This window comes from Hoplias malabaricus, chromosome X2 (genome assembly GCF_029633855.1).
Source record: "Hoplias malabaricus isolate fHopMal1 chromosome X2, fHopMal1.hap1, whole genome shotgun sequence".
Taxonomy (NCBI): Eukaryota; Metazoa; Chordata; class Actinopteri; order Characiformes; family Erythrinidae; genus Hoplias; species Hoplias malabaricus.
In genome coordinates, this window is record NC_089819.1 from 44272192 (window position 1) to 44291875 (window position 19684).

Genomic DNA, 19684 nt, shown 5'->3' on the forward strand with positions numbered 1-19684 from the left:
CTATTCACACTACACTGGCTCAGGGCAAAGTCTGTGTAAAGTCTCTGACAAATGGTGTGGGTGTTTGCGTTCACACATAAAGCTGCTTTGGGTAAACTCCGGTAATATCTGCATTACCTTGAATACATGAATGGGGCTCTAACATCCTAGTAGAAACTTGGGGTAAAGTCTGATATAAGCGCATGTGTGAAGAGAGCCCCTAATGTTCCGGAGTATCTCCGTGTTAAGCAGGCACTGCCTCATTCCTCAAGCATGTGGAGCATTTCCCATTTGAGAATGCATCTGACAGAGCTTCACTGGAGTTACTCCACAGTTCATAGGTGAAAATGGCTCAACAGTGTTTCCAACGTCCCTGAAAACACCAGCTGAATCTGCAAGCATGCCCAAATTCATAAGACTCATATTCATAAGAGTGATTGTCACTTACTATAACATCAAAAGTGGCTAGTGTAGAAAAAAAAATCGGCGCTCACTGCGCATGCTGGGACATGCTCGGCTTCTACCCACTCCTGGCAGCCTGAGCCAGGGTGCCATGGTCTGCAGTGCTCTCCACATCAAGCACTAGTAAAGAAAAAACAAGACTGGGGTCTATGCCACAGCAAATTTTCTCAGAGTGGCTTCTGAGGCAGAGGTTTATCAGCTACACTCCCTAACATAAAGGTTGAGTGTCTCATGTTATATTAAACACACACACACACACACACACACACATATATTATTACAATTATTATTAAAATGGTTTCTAATGTGTATGAAAAGTTAAAAGAGTTGTTGAAAACAATGATTGCAGGATTTGTATTCATTATGTTGATTTTTATTTTTTTTTTTGTTAAATGGCACAGAAGAATCATGGTTACCCACAGAGACCTTTTGGTGGATGCATCCTTAGAGAGATTGTTTTCTAAAGGTCATATATGAAGGGAAAGCTTCTATTTAAAGAACTTATCAACTATCAACTAAATATACGGCATTGAATATACTCAAAATATACTCTAAGAATATTCTTACAAATGTGCATCATGTTTATGCATATCTACCTGTTTACCTGCATATTCATAACTATGAAGATATTCTGGGTCAGCTGAGCGCCATTGTGTTTTGTCTTCTGCTTCTGAAAGCATTTCCTTAACGGGGTATCATTCGGGACCATTAGGATCTAACAGTAAAACAGTATATCAGAGGAGTCCACCATCATATAGATCAATAATGGGCAATACTGGCACTCTCCGAGGAGACATAAGAGCAGTTGGTAAAGGCATCTGAAAGCAAAGGTCATGAAGATAATCAGGTGTAAATACTAATGTTTCACATGCACCAATTTGTGAGCATGCTCCCAATGTATAAGGCTGAACAATTTGTGTGTGTGTGTTATTGGCATTTGGCCCAAACCTAACCTCCTGGTGTGATCTCACTGTGGGGTAAAAAGCCACCAGCAAATGCATGCACACACACACACACACACAGAGAGAGAGAGAGAGAGAGAGAGAGAGAGAGAGAGAGAGAGAGAGAGAGAGAGAGAGAGAGAGAGAGAGAGAGAGAGAGAGAGATCAATTCTATAGCCCTGCCACCTGAGATTCCTCCGTTTCTGTAATTCAGCACAACTCAATCAATACTTACCAAACGAGAACCACAACCCTGTTGAGAAAACACACACACACCTGGGATCATTGTCACTGATCACACACCGCATCAGAACCTAAAACAAACGACCCACTTTTTGTCTCTGTCCTCTCCTCCTCCTCTTCTTCTTCTTTTTTTTAAAGATAAATGTATAAATCACGTAGACAACAAACTCCAAAAAAAAGAAAAAAAAAACACTCTGCTTTATTAAACCTATGAAAACGGGTTGTTCGTTTTCACATATCTATCTAAAGTAATCAGATATTTCGGCATGTAATCAGCACGTCTCCGGGGCTGACAGTGTGAATAATCTCGCGATGTTCTGAGTAAATTAAACACTGCTGGTACACAGCAGCCACCTTTATCCTCACGAAAGGCAGAATAATAACTCCAACATTAAACATTAACTCCAGCCTCGGCTCGCGCATGATTACCAGACATATCATGTGCTCACCATTTGCATGAAACCAACGGCTTAATTACCCTCAGCAGAGTTGGTTTGTGACTTTACAATGAAAATACATCACGTCGAGCAGCGTCGTTTAAAAGACCTCAAAACTCTCACAGAACCGGAACTCTAAAAACATTGATATCATACCACAATAATAAAATACAGTCAACATGCGCGAGACGTGAACAGAGTAACCGTTAAATCACATGTATTCCGTTTGAATCAGCGCTTGCTACAGTTGCTATATTTGCACACATTTCTATGCTTTATAGGCTTATAATTATCCATTTAGGCTACTTTATGTATTTTTTAATTAATTGATTAATGTAAAAAAATCTTATTTTTTAATTGTTAGCAATAGATACATTTATTATTAAAAACAAAGACAACAATAAGAGAAATAAGGCCTAATAAAATAATAATAATAATGTTTTCGTTATTATTATCGTTGTTATTTATTATTATTATTATTATTATTATTATTATTATTATTATTATTAATAAATGAAAATCATTGTTGACTTCAGTGATTTGAGACGCTCCGGCATCAGTCTGTGTTCCCTTTATTTACTTTTACAAATTCACTGAGTGACACGGAGCCAACATCTGAGTCCAGCGCGTTCACTGAGTCAACAAACAGCGGCCTGTCAGCTGAGCAGACCACTCCGTAATAAAACCCTCCGCGAGCCAGGGCTGTGCAGACCAATACGCGGATGTGCTCCAATTAGCGCTCGAGCTCTCACTAGAGCTCTCAGTAAGCATCCAGTGAGTGTCCAGAGAGTGTCAAGAATTCCACACGGCGTCTGAGACAGTTTGAACCTAATGAAGTTGTTGTAATTAGAATATGGGGTTTGTTATTTGAACACGTCTTTCTCATTAGAATATTTAGAGGACGAGAATTGGAACACATCCTCCATCTACCTGAATTCCAGCCCGTGTTTATCCCAGAAGGCAACACAAGTGCCTATGTGCTCTACTTAGAGCTGAATTCAATTGTTTTAATTAGGATACCTTAAGAATAAGCAACTCCTTTCTAATTAGAATAATGAACTAGCGCCAGGGTATTGGAACACACCCTGAAATCTAACGTTGCATTTATACAAGAGAGTATTATAAAAACACGGCGTTTACAGCAGTTTGAACATAATCCAGTATCTAATTAGAATATGAAGGTTTTATTTGGAACGGAGACTACCGAGCTAATTAGCATACCATATGGCGCAAGTGGATTAGAACGCATCCCTAAACTCCAGTCTAACATTGGTTCCAGGATTTAGGACTAACTGCTAAGTGTGTTAAGTAGCAAGTGCTCTACTTAGGACACCAAGTGCGCGTATCGGAACGCAGCCGGGGCTTTTACCTCGGGTCCAGATGTGAGCGCCAGAAAAGAGCAGAATCTGAAGTGAGGAGAGGGCGGGAAGGACGGAAAGAGACCCCCCTCTCGCTTTGCAAGGATCATTTAGCATCCAGATCTTGTAAATATTAGGGAATTTAGCCAGCTATAAACTGGGGGCTGAGCAGCGAGGATGCTGGGCTGGAATGAACAGATCCTGCGCTGCAAGGAAGTGCACTGATGTGTTAAATTGAACGCAGCCGCTTGAGGGCCGCGAGGAAAAGTATAAAAGGGGAAAATTTCACTTTGAGAAAACAGGAAGGAATCAAACATCCGCCATTCCGCGGCGGCCTTTTCCTTGTGACGTCAATTTCTCGTTTAGTTTAGTGTATATCACAGTACATTTTAAGTTTCAAATTGTTATGATATTTGGTTGTGAGAATTGAAATATTACATACATTTGTAACACTTTACACTACGTTCTTAATTTCCTGCAAACTCTAACGAATAAGGACATTAATTCAAATTCCACAACACAACATACATTATTTCACCAAAGAGGCATTCGGTGAATTAAAATGTAAATACTTTAGAACTATTACAAACGGCACATTTAACCATAATATGGATTATACTATGAGTCACTGAATCAGTAGGTTGATTTTTGGGGTGGTGATGTAGCTATTTATAAGTCATACTGACGTTGGGTCTGTGTTGGGGTGAACCAGGTCTCAGTTTCTGACTGATTTTATTATTTTACTGCATGACAGTAACGTTTTACCATTATTTTAGCTTTGCTTCCAGGAAGTAAAATTCACAGCTTTATTGAAGTGAAAAATGACGAGGGTAAACACGCCATAGCAAAATCAAAGGTGATTAACCTCACTGTATTAGTAAATGCTGGTGCTTAACTTTGGCATAGGCTTTTCAGGAATGTCACAAATGTAGGTTGACTTTTCTTTCTATTTTAGGTAATTAAATATAAACAAACATCAGCAACAAGATTATAATAAATCACACAATTATTCATATCACTTTTTATATAATCCAAATTATAAAAATGATGCAGTAAATCGCATAGATAAAAAACATCGCGTTTGAGTCTCGTATTTTCTCTAAGATACATACAAGATAACAAAACAAAAGGCTGTGCATTAGAAATCCAGCCAAGCGTGTCGTTTGAAAAGTGTACAAACTTTGGCCTGAAACGGCTCCTGCTCTTTCACTGCTAAAGACGCCAAAAGAGGAAGCATAACAACGTAACTAAAAAAAAAGTTTCTCTCTTCTCAGGGCTCTCTGATCAATCCATCCAAACAAACGCAGAAGGACAGCGACTCCCGAAAAATCGATTCTTTAATTAAAGATTCAGAGGTCTGCCAGAGGCGGAATGATGAACTCAAATCTTGACTTGTGCTGCGGAAGGGTTTTTAATGACCACGGGCTCTTCGACTAAATTACTTTTACGTCCAAACAGATCTGGTGGGAGCGTCCATTTTAATATGGAGGAAGATGTGGGGGAAATCGAGTACGTTTTGAGCAATCAACTAAAACTCCAGAACATATGAACCTTCATGGAAGGAAAGTCAGCTGAAGAATCGCTTATGTTATGAGTTTGGATGCCTCTACTGCTAACAAATATATGCTAATGTATGAATGCTTGTGTATGACTGAAATCAGTCTCCCAATGGTTAATTTTTAAGTCATAAACACTAAAAAATAATAAACACTCAGAAGCAGTTAATAATTATTTGTGCAAGCCTTAACACAAAAATAAAAAGGGTAATAAAAAATTGTTTCTTGCTCAATAGTGAACCCACATTCACACAGTTAAAAACAAACGTGTCAGATATTGACAGTTATTATCAATAACGTTTTATCATATTCCTCATATTCATATGATGATAATAGTTTATTTTTTAATGTGTAATACTGTCCGTTAATGATTTGTAAAGAAATTATGACCTAATAATTTGATAACTATTAAAAAAACAAACAAAAAACCTACATGAAGTCTTACTGTAAAGTGGTTCCTATTTTGGTTTGTACACGAAGGAAGAGAAAGAGCAACAAGTTGTTTCTTTTGGAAAACAGATGTATTTGATTATTAGAATAAAGAATTACAGTATTGTAGTTGTTAGTAGGTATTAAACTGTAGAGAAACTGGACCCTTAAAGATTTTTCCAACTTTCCAAGAAAGTGCATGTAACAGTCCAAACCTATATATATTTCTATTTATAAAAACACTATGGTTTGTCCCCTGGCCGAGATGGACCTTGTCTTTTTTGAGCAACATATTTATATACATTTGTTGTGATGGAAATTGTTGTTCCACATTCGACAGTATATATACAAGCCTTTTGCATTTGATGTCAAACAAAAGATGCTAGAACGTAGCAGCAATGTGGAAACCCAGCTCATTATTTTTTTCTTAACTTGAAGAAGTACGTTTTTTTTTTTACACTACCAGATCTTTCAATTTACTCTTAAGATATACAGTCGTAAAACCTAGAGGTGGACCATCCTTGGAACCTTTTCATGTAACAAAGATGCTAGTTGAGGCTTAGTCTATAGCAACAAGAAATCAGGAGATCAAACTAAAGAAAGTAAGAAAGTGGAAAAACTCACAATACAATAAACATTCAGAAACAAAGATTAATTTCTAAAAAGGTAACAGCTGAGATGTAGCTTGCATTTGTCTTTTTTTACTTAAATAAGTGTCAATAGTAGAACTATCCTGTACTCTTCCTGTAGAAAGTCTGGTATTTCGCATAAAAGAGAGGGAGCGAGGGAGTGGGAGGGAGAGGGTTAATACACAGCTGGTAAACCATCTAGCACGGGTCAGTGTACATTATTTACAGCCTTTTTGTTTTTGCTTATTCAAGCTCTAATGCATCACAAACATCAACAGTTTTTTGTTATACATACTACAGATAGAAATAATTTAATACCAAGGATAAAAGTCATCTAGCCAGAAACGCTAAAAGTTCCAAAAGCACACTTTTACACAACCAATCACACAGCTCCATTCTGGCGGGAAAACAGAAAAAAAAGAAAACTAAGTAACTGTTAATGTTTCCACTTTTTTGTCTCTTTTTTAGAGCAAGGTTATAATCACTAATAAATAAGCTCCGTAAAACTTTTAACATGTTGTACATTGTACAAAAATGTAAGTCCTCTTCAAACTAAAGTCTCAATGGAAAGCACGAGCCGGGTTCTTTTTTTCCTGCGCTTGTTCTCTCTTTTTTGTGCATGTGGGAGTACACGTCTGCAAGTGTTTTTGTGTGTGTATCAGCATGTACCACAGAAGCGCCGCTGTTCGTCTCCTAGTTAGTAACAATCTCCTTGCTGTCCTCCATGAAGCGAGTGAAGCGGAAGTGAGTTCCGTTTTCCGTGTTGGCCATCTTCTCCAGGCCAGCTAGAGCTGCGTTGGGCTCTGAACTGTGCAGCTTGTCAATACTGCCGGTCAGCCCACTGATGGGAGAACTTCCCCCATTCCCCACACTTCCAGAAAGGGAGGGTGGCAAGCCTCCATTCTGGATCACAGATATCTCGTTGGTCTTCATGGCCAGGCCGTTGGAGAAGGCAGCCGCGTACTGGTTCCAGAAGCTAGTTGGGTCCCCGTTCCCTGCCCTTCCAGACAAGTCCTTCTGAAAGAGCTCGGGGAACTTAACCGGGTTTGTCCCGAGGAAGGCCATAGGGCCGTCAACAGAGAGCCTGCGTCCTCGCCGAGCCGGGGCACTGTTCCACATGTGAGTGCCCATGTGAACCTAGATACACAACCAGAGAGACCAGAGAGAGAACGAAAGAGAAGAGAGGTCAGTCATGTTTACCAATCTGGCCTCAAATCAGCATGACGCGCACAAGATGATGCAATGGAAAAATAAAGAATAGCACAACTAATTAGAATTAATAATGCCCCACTGAAGGCAACGTCTGAGGGCTAGACATTAGGATGAGAAAAATACGTTTTGCAAACAATTGTTCAGTGCCTTTCTCTTACAGCAGACAGACTTTCCCAGGACAAGCAACATCCAGGGAAGGCTGCAATATCCTCTGTCACTGATAACTATTAAAAACACTTCAAGTATTTGATGCAGTACAGTGGAATACATATATGTAGCTGTGATAAACTTTCTAAAGGAAATTACATATTGCCGCTCTCTAAAAAAACAAACAAACAAAAAAATAAATAAAATAAAATAAACAAACAAACAAAAACATGCATCTTCATTTTGATTTTACTACTTTGTACAGCTGTACAGCAGCTGTGTTCATGATTTCACGATGAATGGACAAATTGAAATGCAAAATTATGTAAAATTAAATATGAAACAAATTTTTACATAGACTTCCATTAGAATTTTTTTAGAATTTTTTCTTCTTTTATAAAGACATACATACATAAAGAGATACATGTTTTTCTTTGGACAGAGACCCTAAAAGATTTCATTTCAAAACCATTATGTTCTTAAATTTCTCATTGCATATTATATTAATCTGCATTTTACACAACATTTGAGACCATTTTCCTTCATTTTTCCACCTTTATTAATTGTTAAAAATGGCAAATCTTGTTAAAGAATACTCTCAAAATGGTTTGTGTTACAATTCAGACTTTTTTAATCAGACTAACTAAAATTTACCTTTGAAAGGTAAAAAAATAAAAAACATTTCAGCAGCCTAAAGTCTGTTCAAATACTTCAGATAAGCTGTAAAATCCCACTGCATACAAAAAGGATTTTCATGCTCTTTTCTCTACTACGCACAAAGGGTTCACTATAATTACTGATTTATTTGGAGGGGAAATTTGAATCTAGTTAGAGATTTACGTTGCTTCCTGAAAATTAAGCCTCCAGTGTGTCAGGTTTCCCCCAATTCCTTACAGGCGACTGGTGTGATCCCACATGTCCACATAAAACCCCCGCAGTTCCTGTGTATCTGTGAGTGGGGGCTCTTTTCTCTTTATGATCAAAGAGAAGCTCACGTTTTTCACAAGATAAACTCTGGAAAAATACTGAGCATGCTGCAGCTAAGGGTGGTTGCCGCTGGTAACTGTAGTTAAAGGCTGTTAAGCGGAGCATTCCTGGCTGTGCTCCATCAATCACACTCTCAGGTTTCTGCCCAATATTCATATTAATGGGGTGACTCAACCTTTCCACTTGTACACCTTTATTTCAGCACAGCTGAGGTGATCTCTCCCCTCCCTCTACATTATTGCATAATGCTAGTATCTAAGCAAATGCAAATTTTCAAACATAATTTTGCCTCTGAAGCATAGGAAATAACAGCAGACATGTTGTTTCTTATGAAATCTATGGACTAAAAGAATCTATCTCACTTCTTAGCTTTTAAATTTAGAGATGATTACCTTGAGATTTCCTTTGGTGGTGAAAGCACGCCCACAGATGGTGCAAGCAAAGGGCTTCTCCCCAGTGTGGGTCCTCTCGTGGATCTGCAGAGCACTGGAAGAAGAGAACATCTTTCCGCACGTGTTGCAGTAGTGCTGCTTGGGGGTCCGTCTCGGAGGAGCAGAAGATAGCACAGGAGATGTGGACGCAGAGGAAGTCACCAGGTTTGAGGGAAGATCTTTTCCGTCATGCTGCGGAGCATGGAGGAAGCCATTGATCTCAGACTTGATCATGGAGGATAAGGATCCAACAGAGAGTAGGGAAGGTGTAGGGCTTGATGCCAGGCTGGAGTTGGGCTCAAAGAGCTGGGAGGGCAGATCTCTCATCTGATGTGTCAGCATGTGCTGCTTAAGATTCCCCTTGGTGGAGAAGCCCCGGTTGCAAGCTGTGCAAATGAATGGTCGTTCTTTGGTATGGCTTCGGTAGTGGATGTCCAAGGCACTCTGACAGGCAAATGTCTTGCCACAGATATCACATGATGTGTTCTTGGAGGTGCCTCTTTCACGAAAGGGGAAAAGCATGCCCAGTGGGTCTTTAGAGGGATTCATTGAGGTTAGATCTAGTGCTCCTAGACTTGAGGAATGGCTCTGCATGAGGCTTGCACTTATTTGTTCCAGTGAGGATGCCCTAGGCTGACGCTCCTCCAGACCAGGGGATTTGCGTTGCTGGGGAACACCACTAGAGGGTGATGGAGCTTGCATGGAGGAGGTAGATTCAGAGACAGCTGGACTTCCTGCACTTTGGCTCTCAATATCACCTCCTAGAGATGACGAATCATAAGTGAAGCGATCTCCTTCCAGTGAGCCATTTTCTGTCACTTTACCTCTGTTACTTGGTGAATCTTCTAGAAGCCCCTGAGGTGCATTCTTATCCTGATGGTCGATACCTAACTGTTCCTGTGGTACAGGTGAAGAACAAAGACTATCTTGTGATGCGTCCATAGATTTAGGTGTGTCTGGAACACTGCTATCTGGACCATCATCCAACCCTTCCATGTTGTCATCTGAGAAGTTGTCAAATTCATCAAAGTTTCTCTCTTCAAATGAGCCTGCGTCAGAGCCCATAGATTCTGGGTAGCTTTCAGGTAGAGGGGTGTTGGGGATCTGGCCACCCATGTGCATACGAATGTGCTGCTGCAGCACCACAGCATTGGTGAACTTCTTCTGGCAAATAGGGCAAGAGTGCTGCACCCTCAGTGGTGGCATGGCGCGATGGACACTGTAGTGGGTCTTCAGGTTACCCTTAGTGGTAAAAGCACGGCCACAGATTTTGCATTTGAATGGCCGTTCCCCAGTATGGGTACGATAGTGCATTTTAAGTGCACTCTGGCAGCTGAGAACTCGATGGCAGATGACACACTCATTCGGATCGGTCACCTTTCTGTCTATGTTCTCTACCAATTGCTGTAATTTTGATGTTTCTGAGCCTTGCAGAGGATCTAGAAGGCCTCCAAATGGGAATTTAGCCTTAAATTGCTCTGACATCAGGGGCATCAAAGGATTGGTGGCCATGGGTGGACTGTTGGAGGTTGTGTACTCTGTCTTGCTCTCACCCATTGAGCTTGTGTTTATTGTGAACCTTGAGGATTGACTGCTTTCTTCAGTTTTCCCATTTGAGGTAGGCAAGGTTGCACCATCGCCTTCTTCCAAGACAGTATCACTGTTTTTTGTGGATAGTTCAACTGGACCTGAGTCACTCTTAGCAGAGTGTGAAGGGCTTGTTACAGCCACAGAATGATTCTCCTCCTTCTTGATGAATGGGGGCAGGCTTGGCATAGTTGGTGGGAGCAACATGCCCACTGACGAGCTCAGAGTAGATAAGACAGGTTTGCTGTCCAGCCAGCTAGTAACTGGCTTCTCTGGTGCCATCGACATGCCATAGGGAATGCCAGTGCTCGTTGGAATATTGTCCAAATGCTCGGGAACTGGGTATGGGTTCATCTGGATGTGAGGATACTTCTCTTTATGACGTTGGAAGTGAACTTTCAAGTTGCCTCGAGTTGAAAAGCGATTGCCACAAATGTTACATTTATACGGCCTCTCTCCTGTATGCGAGCGCAAGTGGATCTGCAAGGCACTGTCACTTCCAAACACCTTGGCACAAAATCTGCACTTATGCTTGAAGAACGCCTCCTCTGAGCTGCTCTTGGGCTCAAAAGAAGACACATTGGGGGGCTTGCCTTTTCTTTGCTGGGCTAATGCTGCCAGCGAGTTGAGATCCTCGACTGTGGTTCCGACGCTAGGAAGAGCACTGGAGAACATGGGGTTTCCCGATGGGGGCTGAGGTAGAAGTGAGTTTGCCACAGGATTTAACAGGCTTCCGATCCCAAAGGAAGGCGTAGATGACTTTGCTATTGATGGATGGCCAAGCTGAGGATGCAGACTTCCACTGTACCCAGGCCCCTTTTCCGATGCTTGACTATTGACCACAGCTGTCCCCAATGCTCCCAAACTTTGAGATGATTCTCCCATGCTGGAGTTGCTTTGAGGTAGCTGTGCTGCACTAGCCATCTGCTTCAGGCTGCTGATGTTAGCAGACTGGCTAGCTAGGCTTTGCGCTAGCCCTGCTGCAGCTGCTAACTGCTGGGAAAGGTGAGAGCTGAGGGTGGTAAGGGGGCTGGTAGATGAAGACAGAGTCCCAGGGGAGGAATTGGGTGGCACCTGTAGCTCAGGAGACTGGGATGCTAACAACAGGATCTGGTGACGAATCTGCTCTATCAGCTGCAACTGGTGAATCTGCTGCTGTTGCAGGGCTAGAAGCTGCTCCATGAGAGCAGGCACAGCAACCCTCTTGCCACCTGTTGATCTTGTCTCCTGAGAGAACTGGGCCACTGCCACTTTGGTGCTCTGGAGATTTTCAATGATAACATTGCTGTTCATCACAGAAAAGTTTCCCAGCTCTGTAAGATTGCCCAGCTGAGGTAGTGAGGCTGAGATAGCAGAGCTGCCCAGACTGGGTCCAGTGCTGCCCCTCTCAACATGGCCTCCTTCACTGCTGACATTGATGGGGCTGCTTCGCTCCATGTGTCCATTTCCATCGTCATGGGCGGCAGAGATCGCCGACACATCCACATCCATGGCTTCCTCTTTATCCAGTGAGTTATGGTCTAAAAGGTCAGCGCAGTCGACTTGATCTGCGTTATTAGTCGTGTCATTCACCTGCTCATCAGGATTATGGGGAGAGGAGTTTGGAGAGAAGGTTCCGGAAGGAGACGCAGGATTCTCATTCACAATCAGAACTAATTGATTCTTAGTGCAATTCTTCTGGTGTTGTTCAAGATCCGACAGTTCAAAGAACTCGGCACAGCATCTGCCACAGACATGGGCACCCGAGTCCTTGCAAGGGGGGTCGTCCAAGCCAGGCTCTGTGTCCCCTGAAAAGAAAAGAAAGAGAGGGGTGGGGGGAGACAAGGAGAGAGAGAGAACAAGGGGATTAGTGATTAGAAATGTTTTGCAGCTGAAGAAGCAGCTTTATCTGTTCAAAATCTTTTGTTGTTAATCTTCTGTTAATCAGTTTAACACTTATCCTCTTGATACATTAAAAAAACAACCATTTTTTAAAAAGAGGAACAATAAAAGCAAAACAGATTAGAAGAAAAAAGACTGCCTTGCAGCTGAGATATGTGAAACAGCAAAAGGAAAAAAAGCTGGATCAATAACACTTAAAATATTGCTGGAAAGTGATCTTTGAAGATGTGTATCTCAGTTCCCTCATCCCCACTACCTTAGGTAATCATTTTCTTCAGACAATCCATCAAAACATAAAGTACTATGAACTGAGGACAATGGGGCCTAATGAAATTTCATAGAGAGGCATTGATTTCCAATATTTCATACTCCTCAATGCCTACTTGTCTACCAGGCACAAATCAACCATTTGAAGGACTTATTAGACTTTCAATTTGCTGTCAACTTTGCTCATTTTCAACTAACTGTGGGCATCTTGGACAGGTTATCCCTGTCACTAAACTAATTTGTATCCAGTCAGCCTGCAATCAGGATCTGACAGGAGCAAGCAAGCCCTCGGCATTCCGATTGTCTCGCTTTTCTCTTCGCAGCCGCTACAGATGCTAACTTAGACTGGGCTGAGGGTGTACAGAAATGCGGTCTTCAAATCCTCGTTCACCAGCTTCTAATAAGGATGTTAAAAAATAATAATATGAGTGATATTTCAAGTTCTTTAGGATGGTGGTTTCTAACTGTGAATTGAGTATATGGGGTTAGCTTTGTGTAGCTAAAGATTACATCCTGTTTTTAATCCTGACCTCCAGTATGAAGCCAACAATCTAACAAACATGTTTAATTTTGGCAATACGCGTTGGAAAGAGGCATAAAGCATATCATCGTTTAAACTTTCCAAGAGAAAACACACTCTGACTGAGTTTAAATATTCAGTTGCAAATTAGCTTACTGGAATAACAAGAACAAATAAATATAAAAAGAACTGATATTTCAAAACACAAAAGTGAAAAAGGTTTTGTCCTTTTTTCTTGTAAATAAGGTGGTGAGAAATTTTTTTTCCCTCAACCCCCTCTGGGGCTTTTACTTCTGTCAAGACTTCCATCCTTCTCTCTGTCTCTCTCTGTCGCTCACTCTCTCTACCCCACCCACCCCTTTCTTTTTATCCTGCAAAAATCTTGCTGTTTAACATACAAGCTGATTTACAAATTGCAATTTTCTATGAATCCCCTTCATTGTGGGGCTTCGCCCTCTACATTTTCATCAGTGCAGGGATTCATTTGCAAATGAAACCCCTGCAGAAGTGTGTCCCGGCCCTTGCCGGGAGACAGGATGGCTCCCCATTGTTCCCCAGCATGGGAGCGTCGGAGCAGGGCCGAGGGGGCCGAGGGGGCTGAGGGGGCCGAGGGCCTGGCCTGCTCATCACGGCTGTTTCTAGAACAGATCCTCTTTAATTCACGGATTATCCTCCCTCAGTGTTTCTCTGTGGTGGAACATCAGATAACGCTAAAGTTGCCATGACACTAAAGCTGTGCCTCACACCAGCACCCAGCTTGCCGGACGGGAAAAGTCAACTTTATGATGAAAAGTTTTTTTTTAATATTACAGCAGAAGAGCTTTTGGTGTGACTAATGAAGAAGGAAAAAAAAAAAAAAAGAAACCCTGCTTTAATTTAGTGGAGGGGGAGGGACGGAGATTATGTGGGAATTGGGAATGGTTTACGGTAAAGTCTTTAAGTTAATCTGTGTGCATTAGTTTATGGAAGTGCATGTCTTAACTGGAGTTTAAGCAACACAACACATGCATACGCAGGCTTTGGTTGGTAGTGTACAAATTACTGTGTTTCTAAACAAAGGGTGTTATTGCGTTACTCAAGTTTGGTTATTCCATAACAAGTTTCGCTTAAGGTGTAAAAATAAATACGAAAAGTGATAATTATAAATAAAGAACTAAAACACACACAAACACACATTATATATATATATATAAATATAAATAAAAGAATACACTACTAAGTAAAAAAAATTCTAAATTGCATTTAACATGAAGTAAATGCTAACTACTAACTGTTGATGGAACCTTATTTGAAATACTACATTTTATAACAAGGAATCTCCTAAATCCTCATTTGCTGTTGATAATTCACAAAAGCTTAGAAGTAACAATGCAGAAAAAAATCATTGTTGCAACATTCAGAAAAACTATAAGGCTTAAGTGTATCTCGATGCATAGCTTCATATATAATCACAATAGTTGGAGAAGCTTTACTTGGAATTCCTAAAAACTATGCACTGCAATTAAGAAACGGCCAACGTTTCCATTGTGAATAAACTTAAAGAGCTCAGACACCAGCAACATTCATGCTGCACCTAAGCGACAGCACTTGGGAGTGAAACTGTCGGAATTAAAGTGCAACAAAACATGTACACAAACTTGTACCAAAGGCTACGCCCTCTATACCAACTGGATCATTTAGAGCACAAGTGAATATGTCCCTGGAAAGACCTATGAACAAACAATAAGCGAGATCGGCTTGACGTACAGAGCGCATGCTGGCAGCAGAGGAGTACCGTGAGTTAAAGATTCTGATTTAAACGAAGGGATTAGTAGGTCAAGTTGAAAGCAAGCCATAGTTCACGAGAACCTACATAACTGGAACATTACATCCTCGATATGCCACCGAGGCTTTGGGCAAATTAAGAGAAAAGATGCAACAGAGAAATAGTGAAAGAGTCAAAGATTCTTTACAAAATTGATGCAGAAAGTGAAAATATGAGAAAGCAAATAAAAAAACATACTAACATACTCTAGTGCCTACGCTGATTTGCTCTGCTGCAAGCCTCGCGCCACTTCGAAGAGAGACTTTTTGTTGGTGCACTACCTCTTCATTTCTCTCTCCTTCCCTCCCTTCTTCCATCCCTCCCTCCTCTCTTTTGCAGCCTTTAGGAAACTTGTGAACACTAGATGGGGTTCCTGTAAAGCTCTTCTCTGCTGGTCAGTGTGGGTTCATGCTTGGCACTAAACTAGTCAGAAAACAAGGGTACTGTCTTGATTAATAATTTTAATATTTTTAATTAAATATATATGTTTGTACTTAAAATTAAAGTATATATATATGGGTGTGCTCTCTGAGGTACAAGATAATCCTTAAGGTCTTTGCTTTAATAAAATAAATAGATTGGAATTGTTTTTAACCGTTACCATTAAAAATTACAATTGCAGTGAAAATCTTAGAGTTACGTTCCCAAACTAAGATACTGCAACTGACAGTGCTACTCTAGCAACTGTGTTTATACACTGCACCTACTGTGTATTTCTGAATGAGACTTACAAAGCCAACCAGGGTCCTCAAGGCTTTTTCCAAACTTCCACCACACAATCGAAAAGACAAAAAAGACAAGCGACAAAATCCCTGTTGATTGCAGGGGTCCAAACACTATTTGTTCTGCAGAAGGGGAGCTCCTTCTGAATCACTCTCTGGGTGGGGAGCATGTTTACTGGGGTGAAAGGGGAAAGCAGCCACACTGATACCCCCCACCTGCAAGCCCCCCAACAACCCCCACCTCCCAATAAAGCAGCAGTTCCTGCAAGGCTGGCTTTAAGCAGACCCTCTGGGGGTCAGTGACGCAGCACACTCGGACACGCAGTGACCTGATCTCTCTTCACCTCCCCACAGTGTGAGCCTGGCAAAGGTTAAAACAGCTTCACATCCCACCCCTGGAGACGGGACAACATTGACAAGAGACCTCTCCTTCCCCGCTTTACATTGCTACTACTGTGGCCTAATGGGACGAGCCAAGAAAGCCCCCCAGTTCTGTCCTGACAACAAGGGGGCTTAAATTTCCCCTCAAAAAAGTTAGCAAACCACCCACAGTTCTGAAAGAAGTTACTGAGCAATGAAAAACTGCATGCACACAAGGAGCCAAGAGGTTATGCATTTTTTTTTTTCTGTTGTTGCTGGGTTGTTTTGCATTTTTTGAAATATCCTGGTCAGCTGAAACTAAATGACAAACGTTGCCATTCACTCCTTTATTGAATTTGAAGGGAAAAATCCAGTTGGGAAAATTCAGCAATTTACGCTATTTTTCGGTCAATTTTTAAATTCTAGTAAAATCACATCAACTGGAACTAGGACGGTTCTTCCCACGCAAATACAGAACAGTTTAATTTAAGATTATGTATTTTTCTTTGACTAAGTTGTTTACTTAATTGGGCACAAAGACAAAGTGTTACATATCGAGCTGTGTACTTTTCCTTATAGACTGGGAATAATAATGTCAAGAAAACAACTCCGGTGTTAAAAAATATTTAAAAATAACAATCAAATGATGGAAATTCAGCCTAAATAAGTGTAACAAACAAATAAAAAACCTTCTTTTAAACTTTCACTCGATTAACTTTGAACCGTATTCTGTATAAACGAAGGTATCTCAGAAGCCAGCGAACCGTTTTAACGGCCAACAAAATCTTATCTTGACCATATGACGGACATTAAGATGACAGTAGTCAAAGGAGGGCTTTCAAGTCCTGCCTCAGATGAAATGCAGCATGCAGGCGAAACTTCTGTTCAGTAGCATTTGGAAGCAATATGTAAAATTGAATTAAAAAACGCCCAATTGTGTAGAAAATTGCTCGAGTTTCGATACTAAACCTAAATCCTTATCGCATCAAAGCCTCCTTTCAAAATCAGCAAGACGAAACCTGCCATCAAACGCTGAAAGCTGAGAGAGATGGAGCTATTCTGCGAGGGAACACTTTTAAGCCATAAATAGGCCACTTTATAGAAGAAATGTTAAAGCGCTTTAAACGCCTTTTATGGTTCAAATGAGCCTTATTCGGCCTTTGAAGTGAGAAGGTTTGAAAAACCCTGATAGAAAAGAAATATATGTTTAACTCTCAGCATCTTTACAAAGGTGAAGACTCACTTCAAAAACAAATCTCACGCTTAAACTGAAAACAAATGTAAAAATAAGAAACAAATACAAAGCCTTACGAAACGGTACGTGCACGTTTTTATTTAATGTGCATTACTGTCTGATTTGATCAGTGGATCACTGGACTACCTGTAGCCTTCAGTCCCAGTTAACAGGCTTTAAAGTATGTGCTTTACCTCTGTGCTTGATGCGCGCTTGAGCCGGTCAAAACGTCATTTAATTTCATTTTAAATTAAATATTACAAGCAGGATTATTTATTATTATTATTAGTATTATATTATTGCTCGGAATCACAAGATTTACAGTGAAGATCTGTACGTGTTTATTGTTATTTTATTTGTGTTTAAATTTGTCCGCATGTATTTATTTACAGACCAACTGTCAGATTAATATTTTTATGAACAATTGTCACGAAGGTCTACAATACGAAAAGACGATTAGTTGAGGCTGCAGATCAATATTTACCAACGAACAAAACAAATCACAATAATCTGAGTAAAACAGATCTAAGTGGAATTCGTGTAAAATGATACAACAAATGCAACATCCCGTTACATAGTTCAAGAACCTTTAAACTTATAGAGAATCCCTACAACTGAAGCTTTTTAAAATATTAAGCAAAAATAAACAAATATATAAATAAAATAAACAGCCTTTTTTTCAAATGTAAAAGTAAACAAATATATCCCGCCGTATAAACCGTTTGAAAGCCTTTGAAAAAAAAAAAAAAAAAACTTTTAACGAAGGCCTGTTTTTTGTCCATGTTCTAACTGTAAGTGTTCCACTCATAACAGAGCGCATGACGCGAATACAAACTTCTGTAGGAAACTTAAAAGTGCATCGAGGCAAAAGGAATGAATATAATATTTCTATATAAAGCCTTAATAACATATATTATTTGTTGCTCCATATTTGGTTAACAGTGTGCATAAACAGTGTACAAATATTCGACCATGCAGACAAACGAGATTCAGTTATAACGCTCATTTAAAAAGTTTCCTTATTAACGTTCTTGACGTTATTTGTGTTACCGCAATTACAGGCTTTCTTGAATAAAAATGAGGAAGGAGACTACTAAGTCTACAACTCCCCTTCGCTAAACTTCCCTCCGTTTGCAATGTGCTTGAGAACATGTCCCTTGTTTAAACTGTGCAACAGATAGCCTACGTTTAGCGGTTTTCTTTTTTCTTTTTCTTTTTTTTTTAGCGCGATTTATATACGCTTACTTAGTCACGACTGCGATAGCCGATTGAAAAGCACAAAACTTGAAAACTTCAAAAACGAATGTAGTTCCTCGACTTCAGTGAGCTTGGCAGCGTGTCCTCTCATTTGAGTCCATTCTCCAAACTCTGCAGTGCTCTTGTCGCGATACCGCTAATTTACATACGCTCTCTAAGTTGCAGTTGAGGACGTTAAGAGAAAAGTCTACAGAACTCCGAAATCTCCGACTTTCAGAATGTCCGAATGTGTTCCTTAAGTTAGGTCTCTTCTTGAAACTCAACCCAGCGTTAAGTGTTAATGTTTTCTTACAGTTTGCGTTCTTAGAGTACGCTTAATGAAAAGTGGAACCAACCTTAAGACTTCCCTGCACTTGTAAAATATTTGAGAAGGTTTTGCTTAATGTGGATCCCTTCTATGAACACGGCGATGCGTTAACAGCTAGTATTCTGTCACTATTTGCTTTATTATGTAAAACTGACTATACCGATTAATAAACGATAAACGTCTCTCCAATTTCATTACGCGTAAGTTCGGTCCCTTATAGAAACTCCGCGTCAATAATTTTATTGTCCGTACGCTTTCTTATCTAAGTTTACCGCGCTAGATTTTTAAGTCTACAACCCCAAAACTTCCCTCCGCTTCAAATGTGACTGAACATGTTCCTTGAGCTGACTCCCTTCCCCTATCTCTTCAAACCAAAGCAAGCCCACTTGGACAGGACGGGGCTAAAGAAAGCCCCCGTAATAAAGCCCGACTCACCATTGTGCTCGACCGCAGGCAGCTGCGGCTCGGACTGGAAATGCTGCGGCTTCGCCTGCTTCCTTCGCGACATGCTGCGACAGGGGCGCGAGAGAACAAACGTGGCCGAAAGAAAGGTCCCGAAATCAGGGCGCGCGAGCCCATCCACCGCGCGCGTGTCCCGTTATGATTATCAATAATGCCTCGCGATTAATCATACGGGTTCTTTGAAAGGCGATTGGCACCTCGCCAGCCACCACCTCCTCCCCCTCCTCCTCCTCCTCCCCCTCCTCCTCCTCCTCCTCCTCCTCTTCTTTTTCTTCCTCCTCCTCCTCCACTCTCTCTCTCTCCCCCTCTCTCTCTCTTTCTCTCTATTCAAATGAAGTCTCTTTAATCAATTAGCCGCTGATTTGCTGGGGTCTCCTGTCTCTCCGGCGCTCTCACCCAATGGGGCTGGATTTCCCAAACACCCTCACACTCGAGTCTTTATCGCTCTTTTAACCCTTCAAAGCGCGAGAGC

General features: G+C 40.9%; 1 protein-coding gene across 1 annotated transcript; it reads right to left on the reverse strand.

Annotated features, from left to right (window-relative positions):
* Positions 1-5501: 5501 nt before the first annotated feature.
* On the reverse strand, positions 5502-19380 carry LOC136677174 (sal-like protein 1). Its single transcript, XM_066654616.1, has 3 exons — positions 19186-19380; positions 8773-12185; positions 5502-7171 (listed from the first exon to the last, which is right to left on the reverse strand). Exons 1-3 carry the CDS (start codon positions 19256-19258, stop codon positions 6728-6730), a joined length of 3930 nt encoding a protein of 1309 aa, XP_066510713.1. The 5' UTR covers positions 19259-19380; the 3' UTR covers positions 5502-6727.
* Between the last annotated feature and the right edge of the window lie 304 nt (positions 19381-19684).

Excerpts from the sequence above, each read along its gene's own strand:
- LOC136677174 (XM_066654616.1), bottom strand. The coding sequence starts at position 19,258 with ATGTCGCGAAGGAAGCAGGCGAAGCCGCAGCATTTCCAGTCCGAGCCG. Across the intron at positions 12,186-19,185 it reads GCCTGCGGTCGAGCACAATG|GGGACACAGAGCCTGGCTTG; the intron begins GTGAGTCGGGCT and ends TTTTCTTTTCAG. Across the intron at positions 7,172-8,772 it reads CCACCAAAGGAAATCTCAAG|GTTCACATGGGCACTCACAT; the intron begins GTAATCATCTCT and ends TTGTGTATCTAG.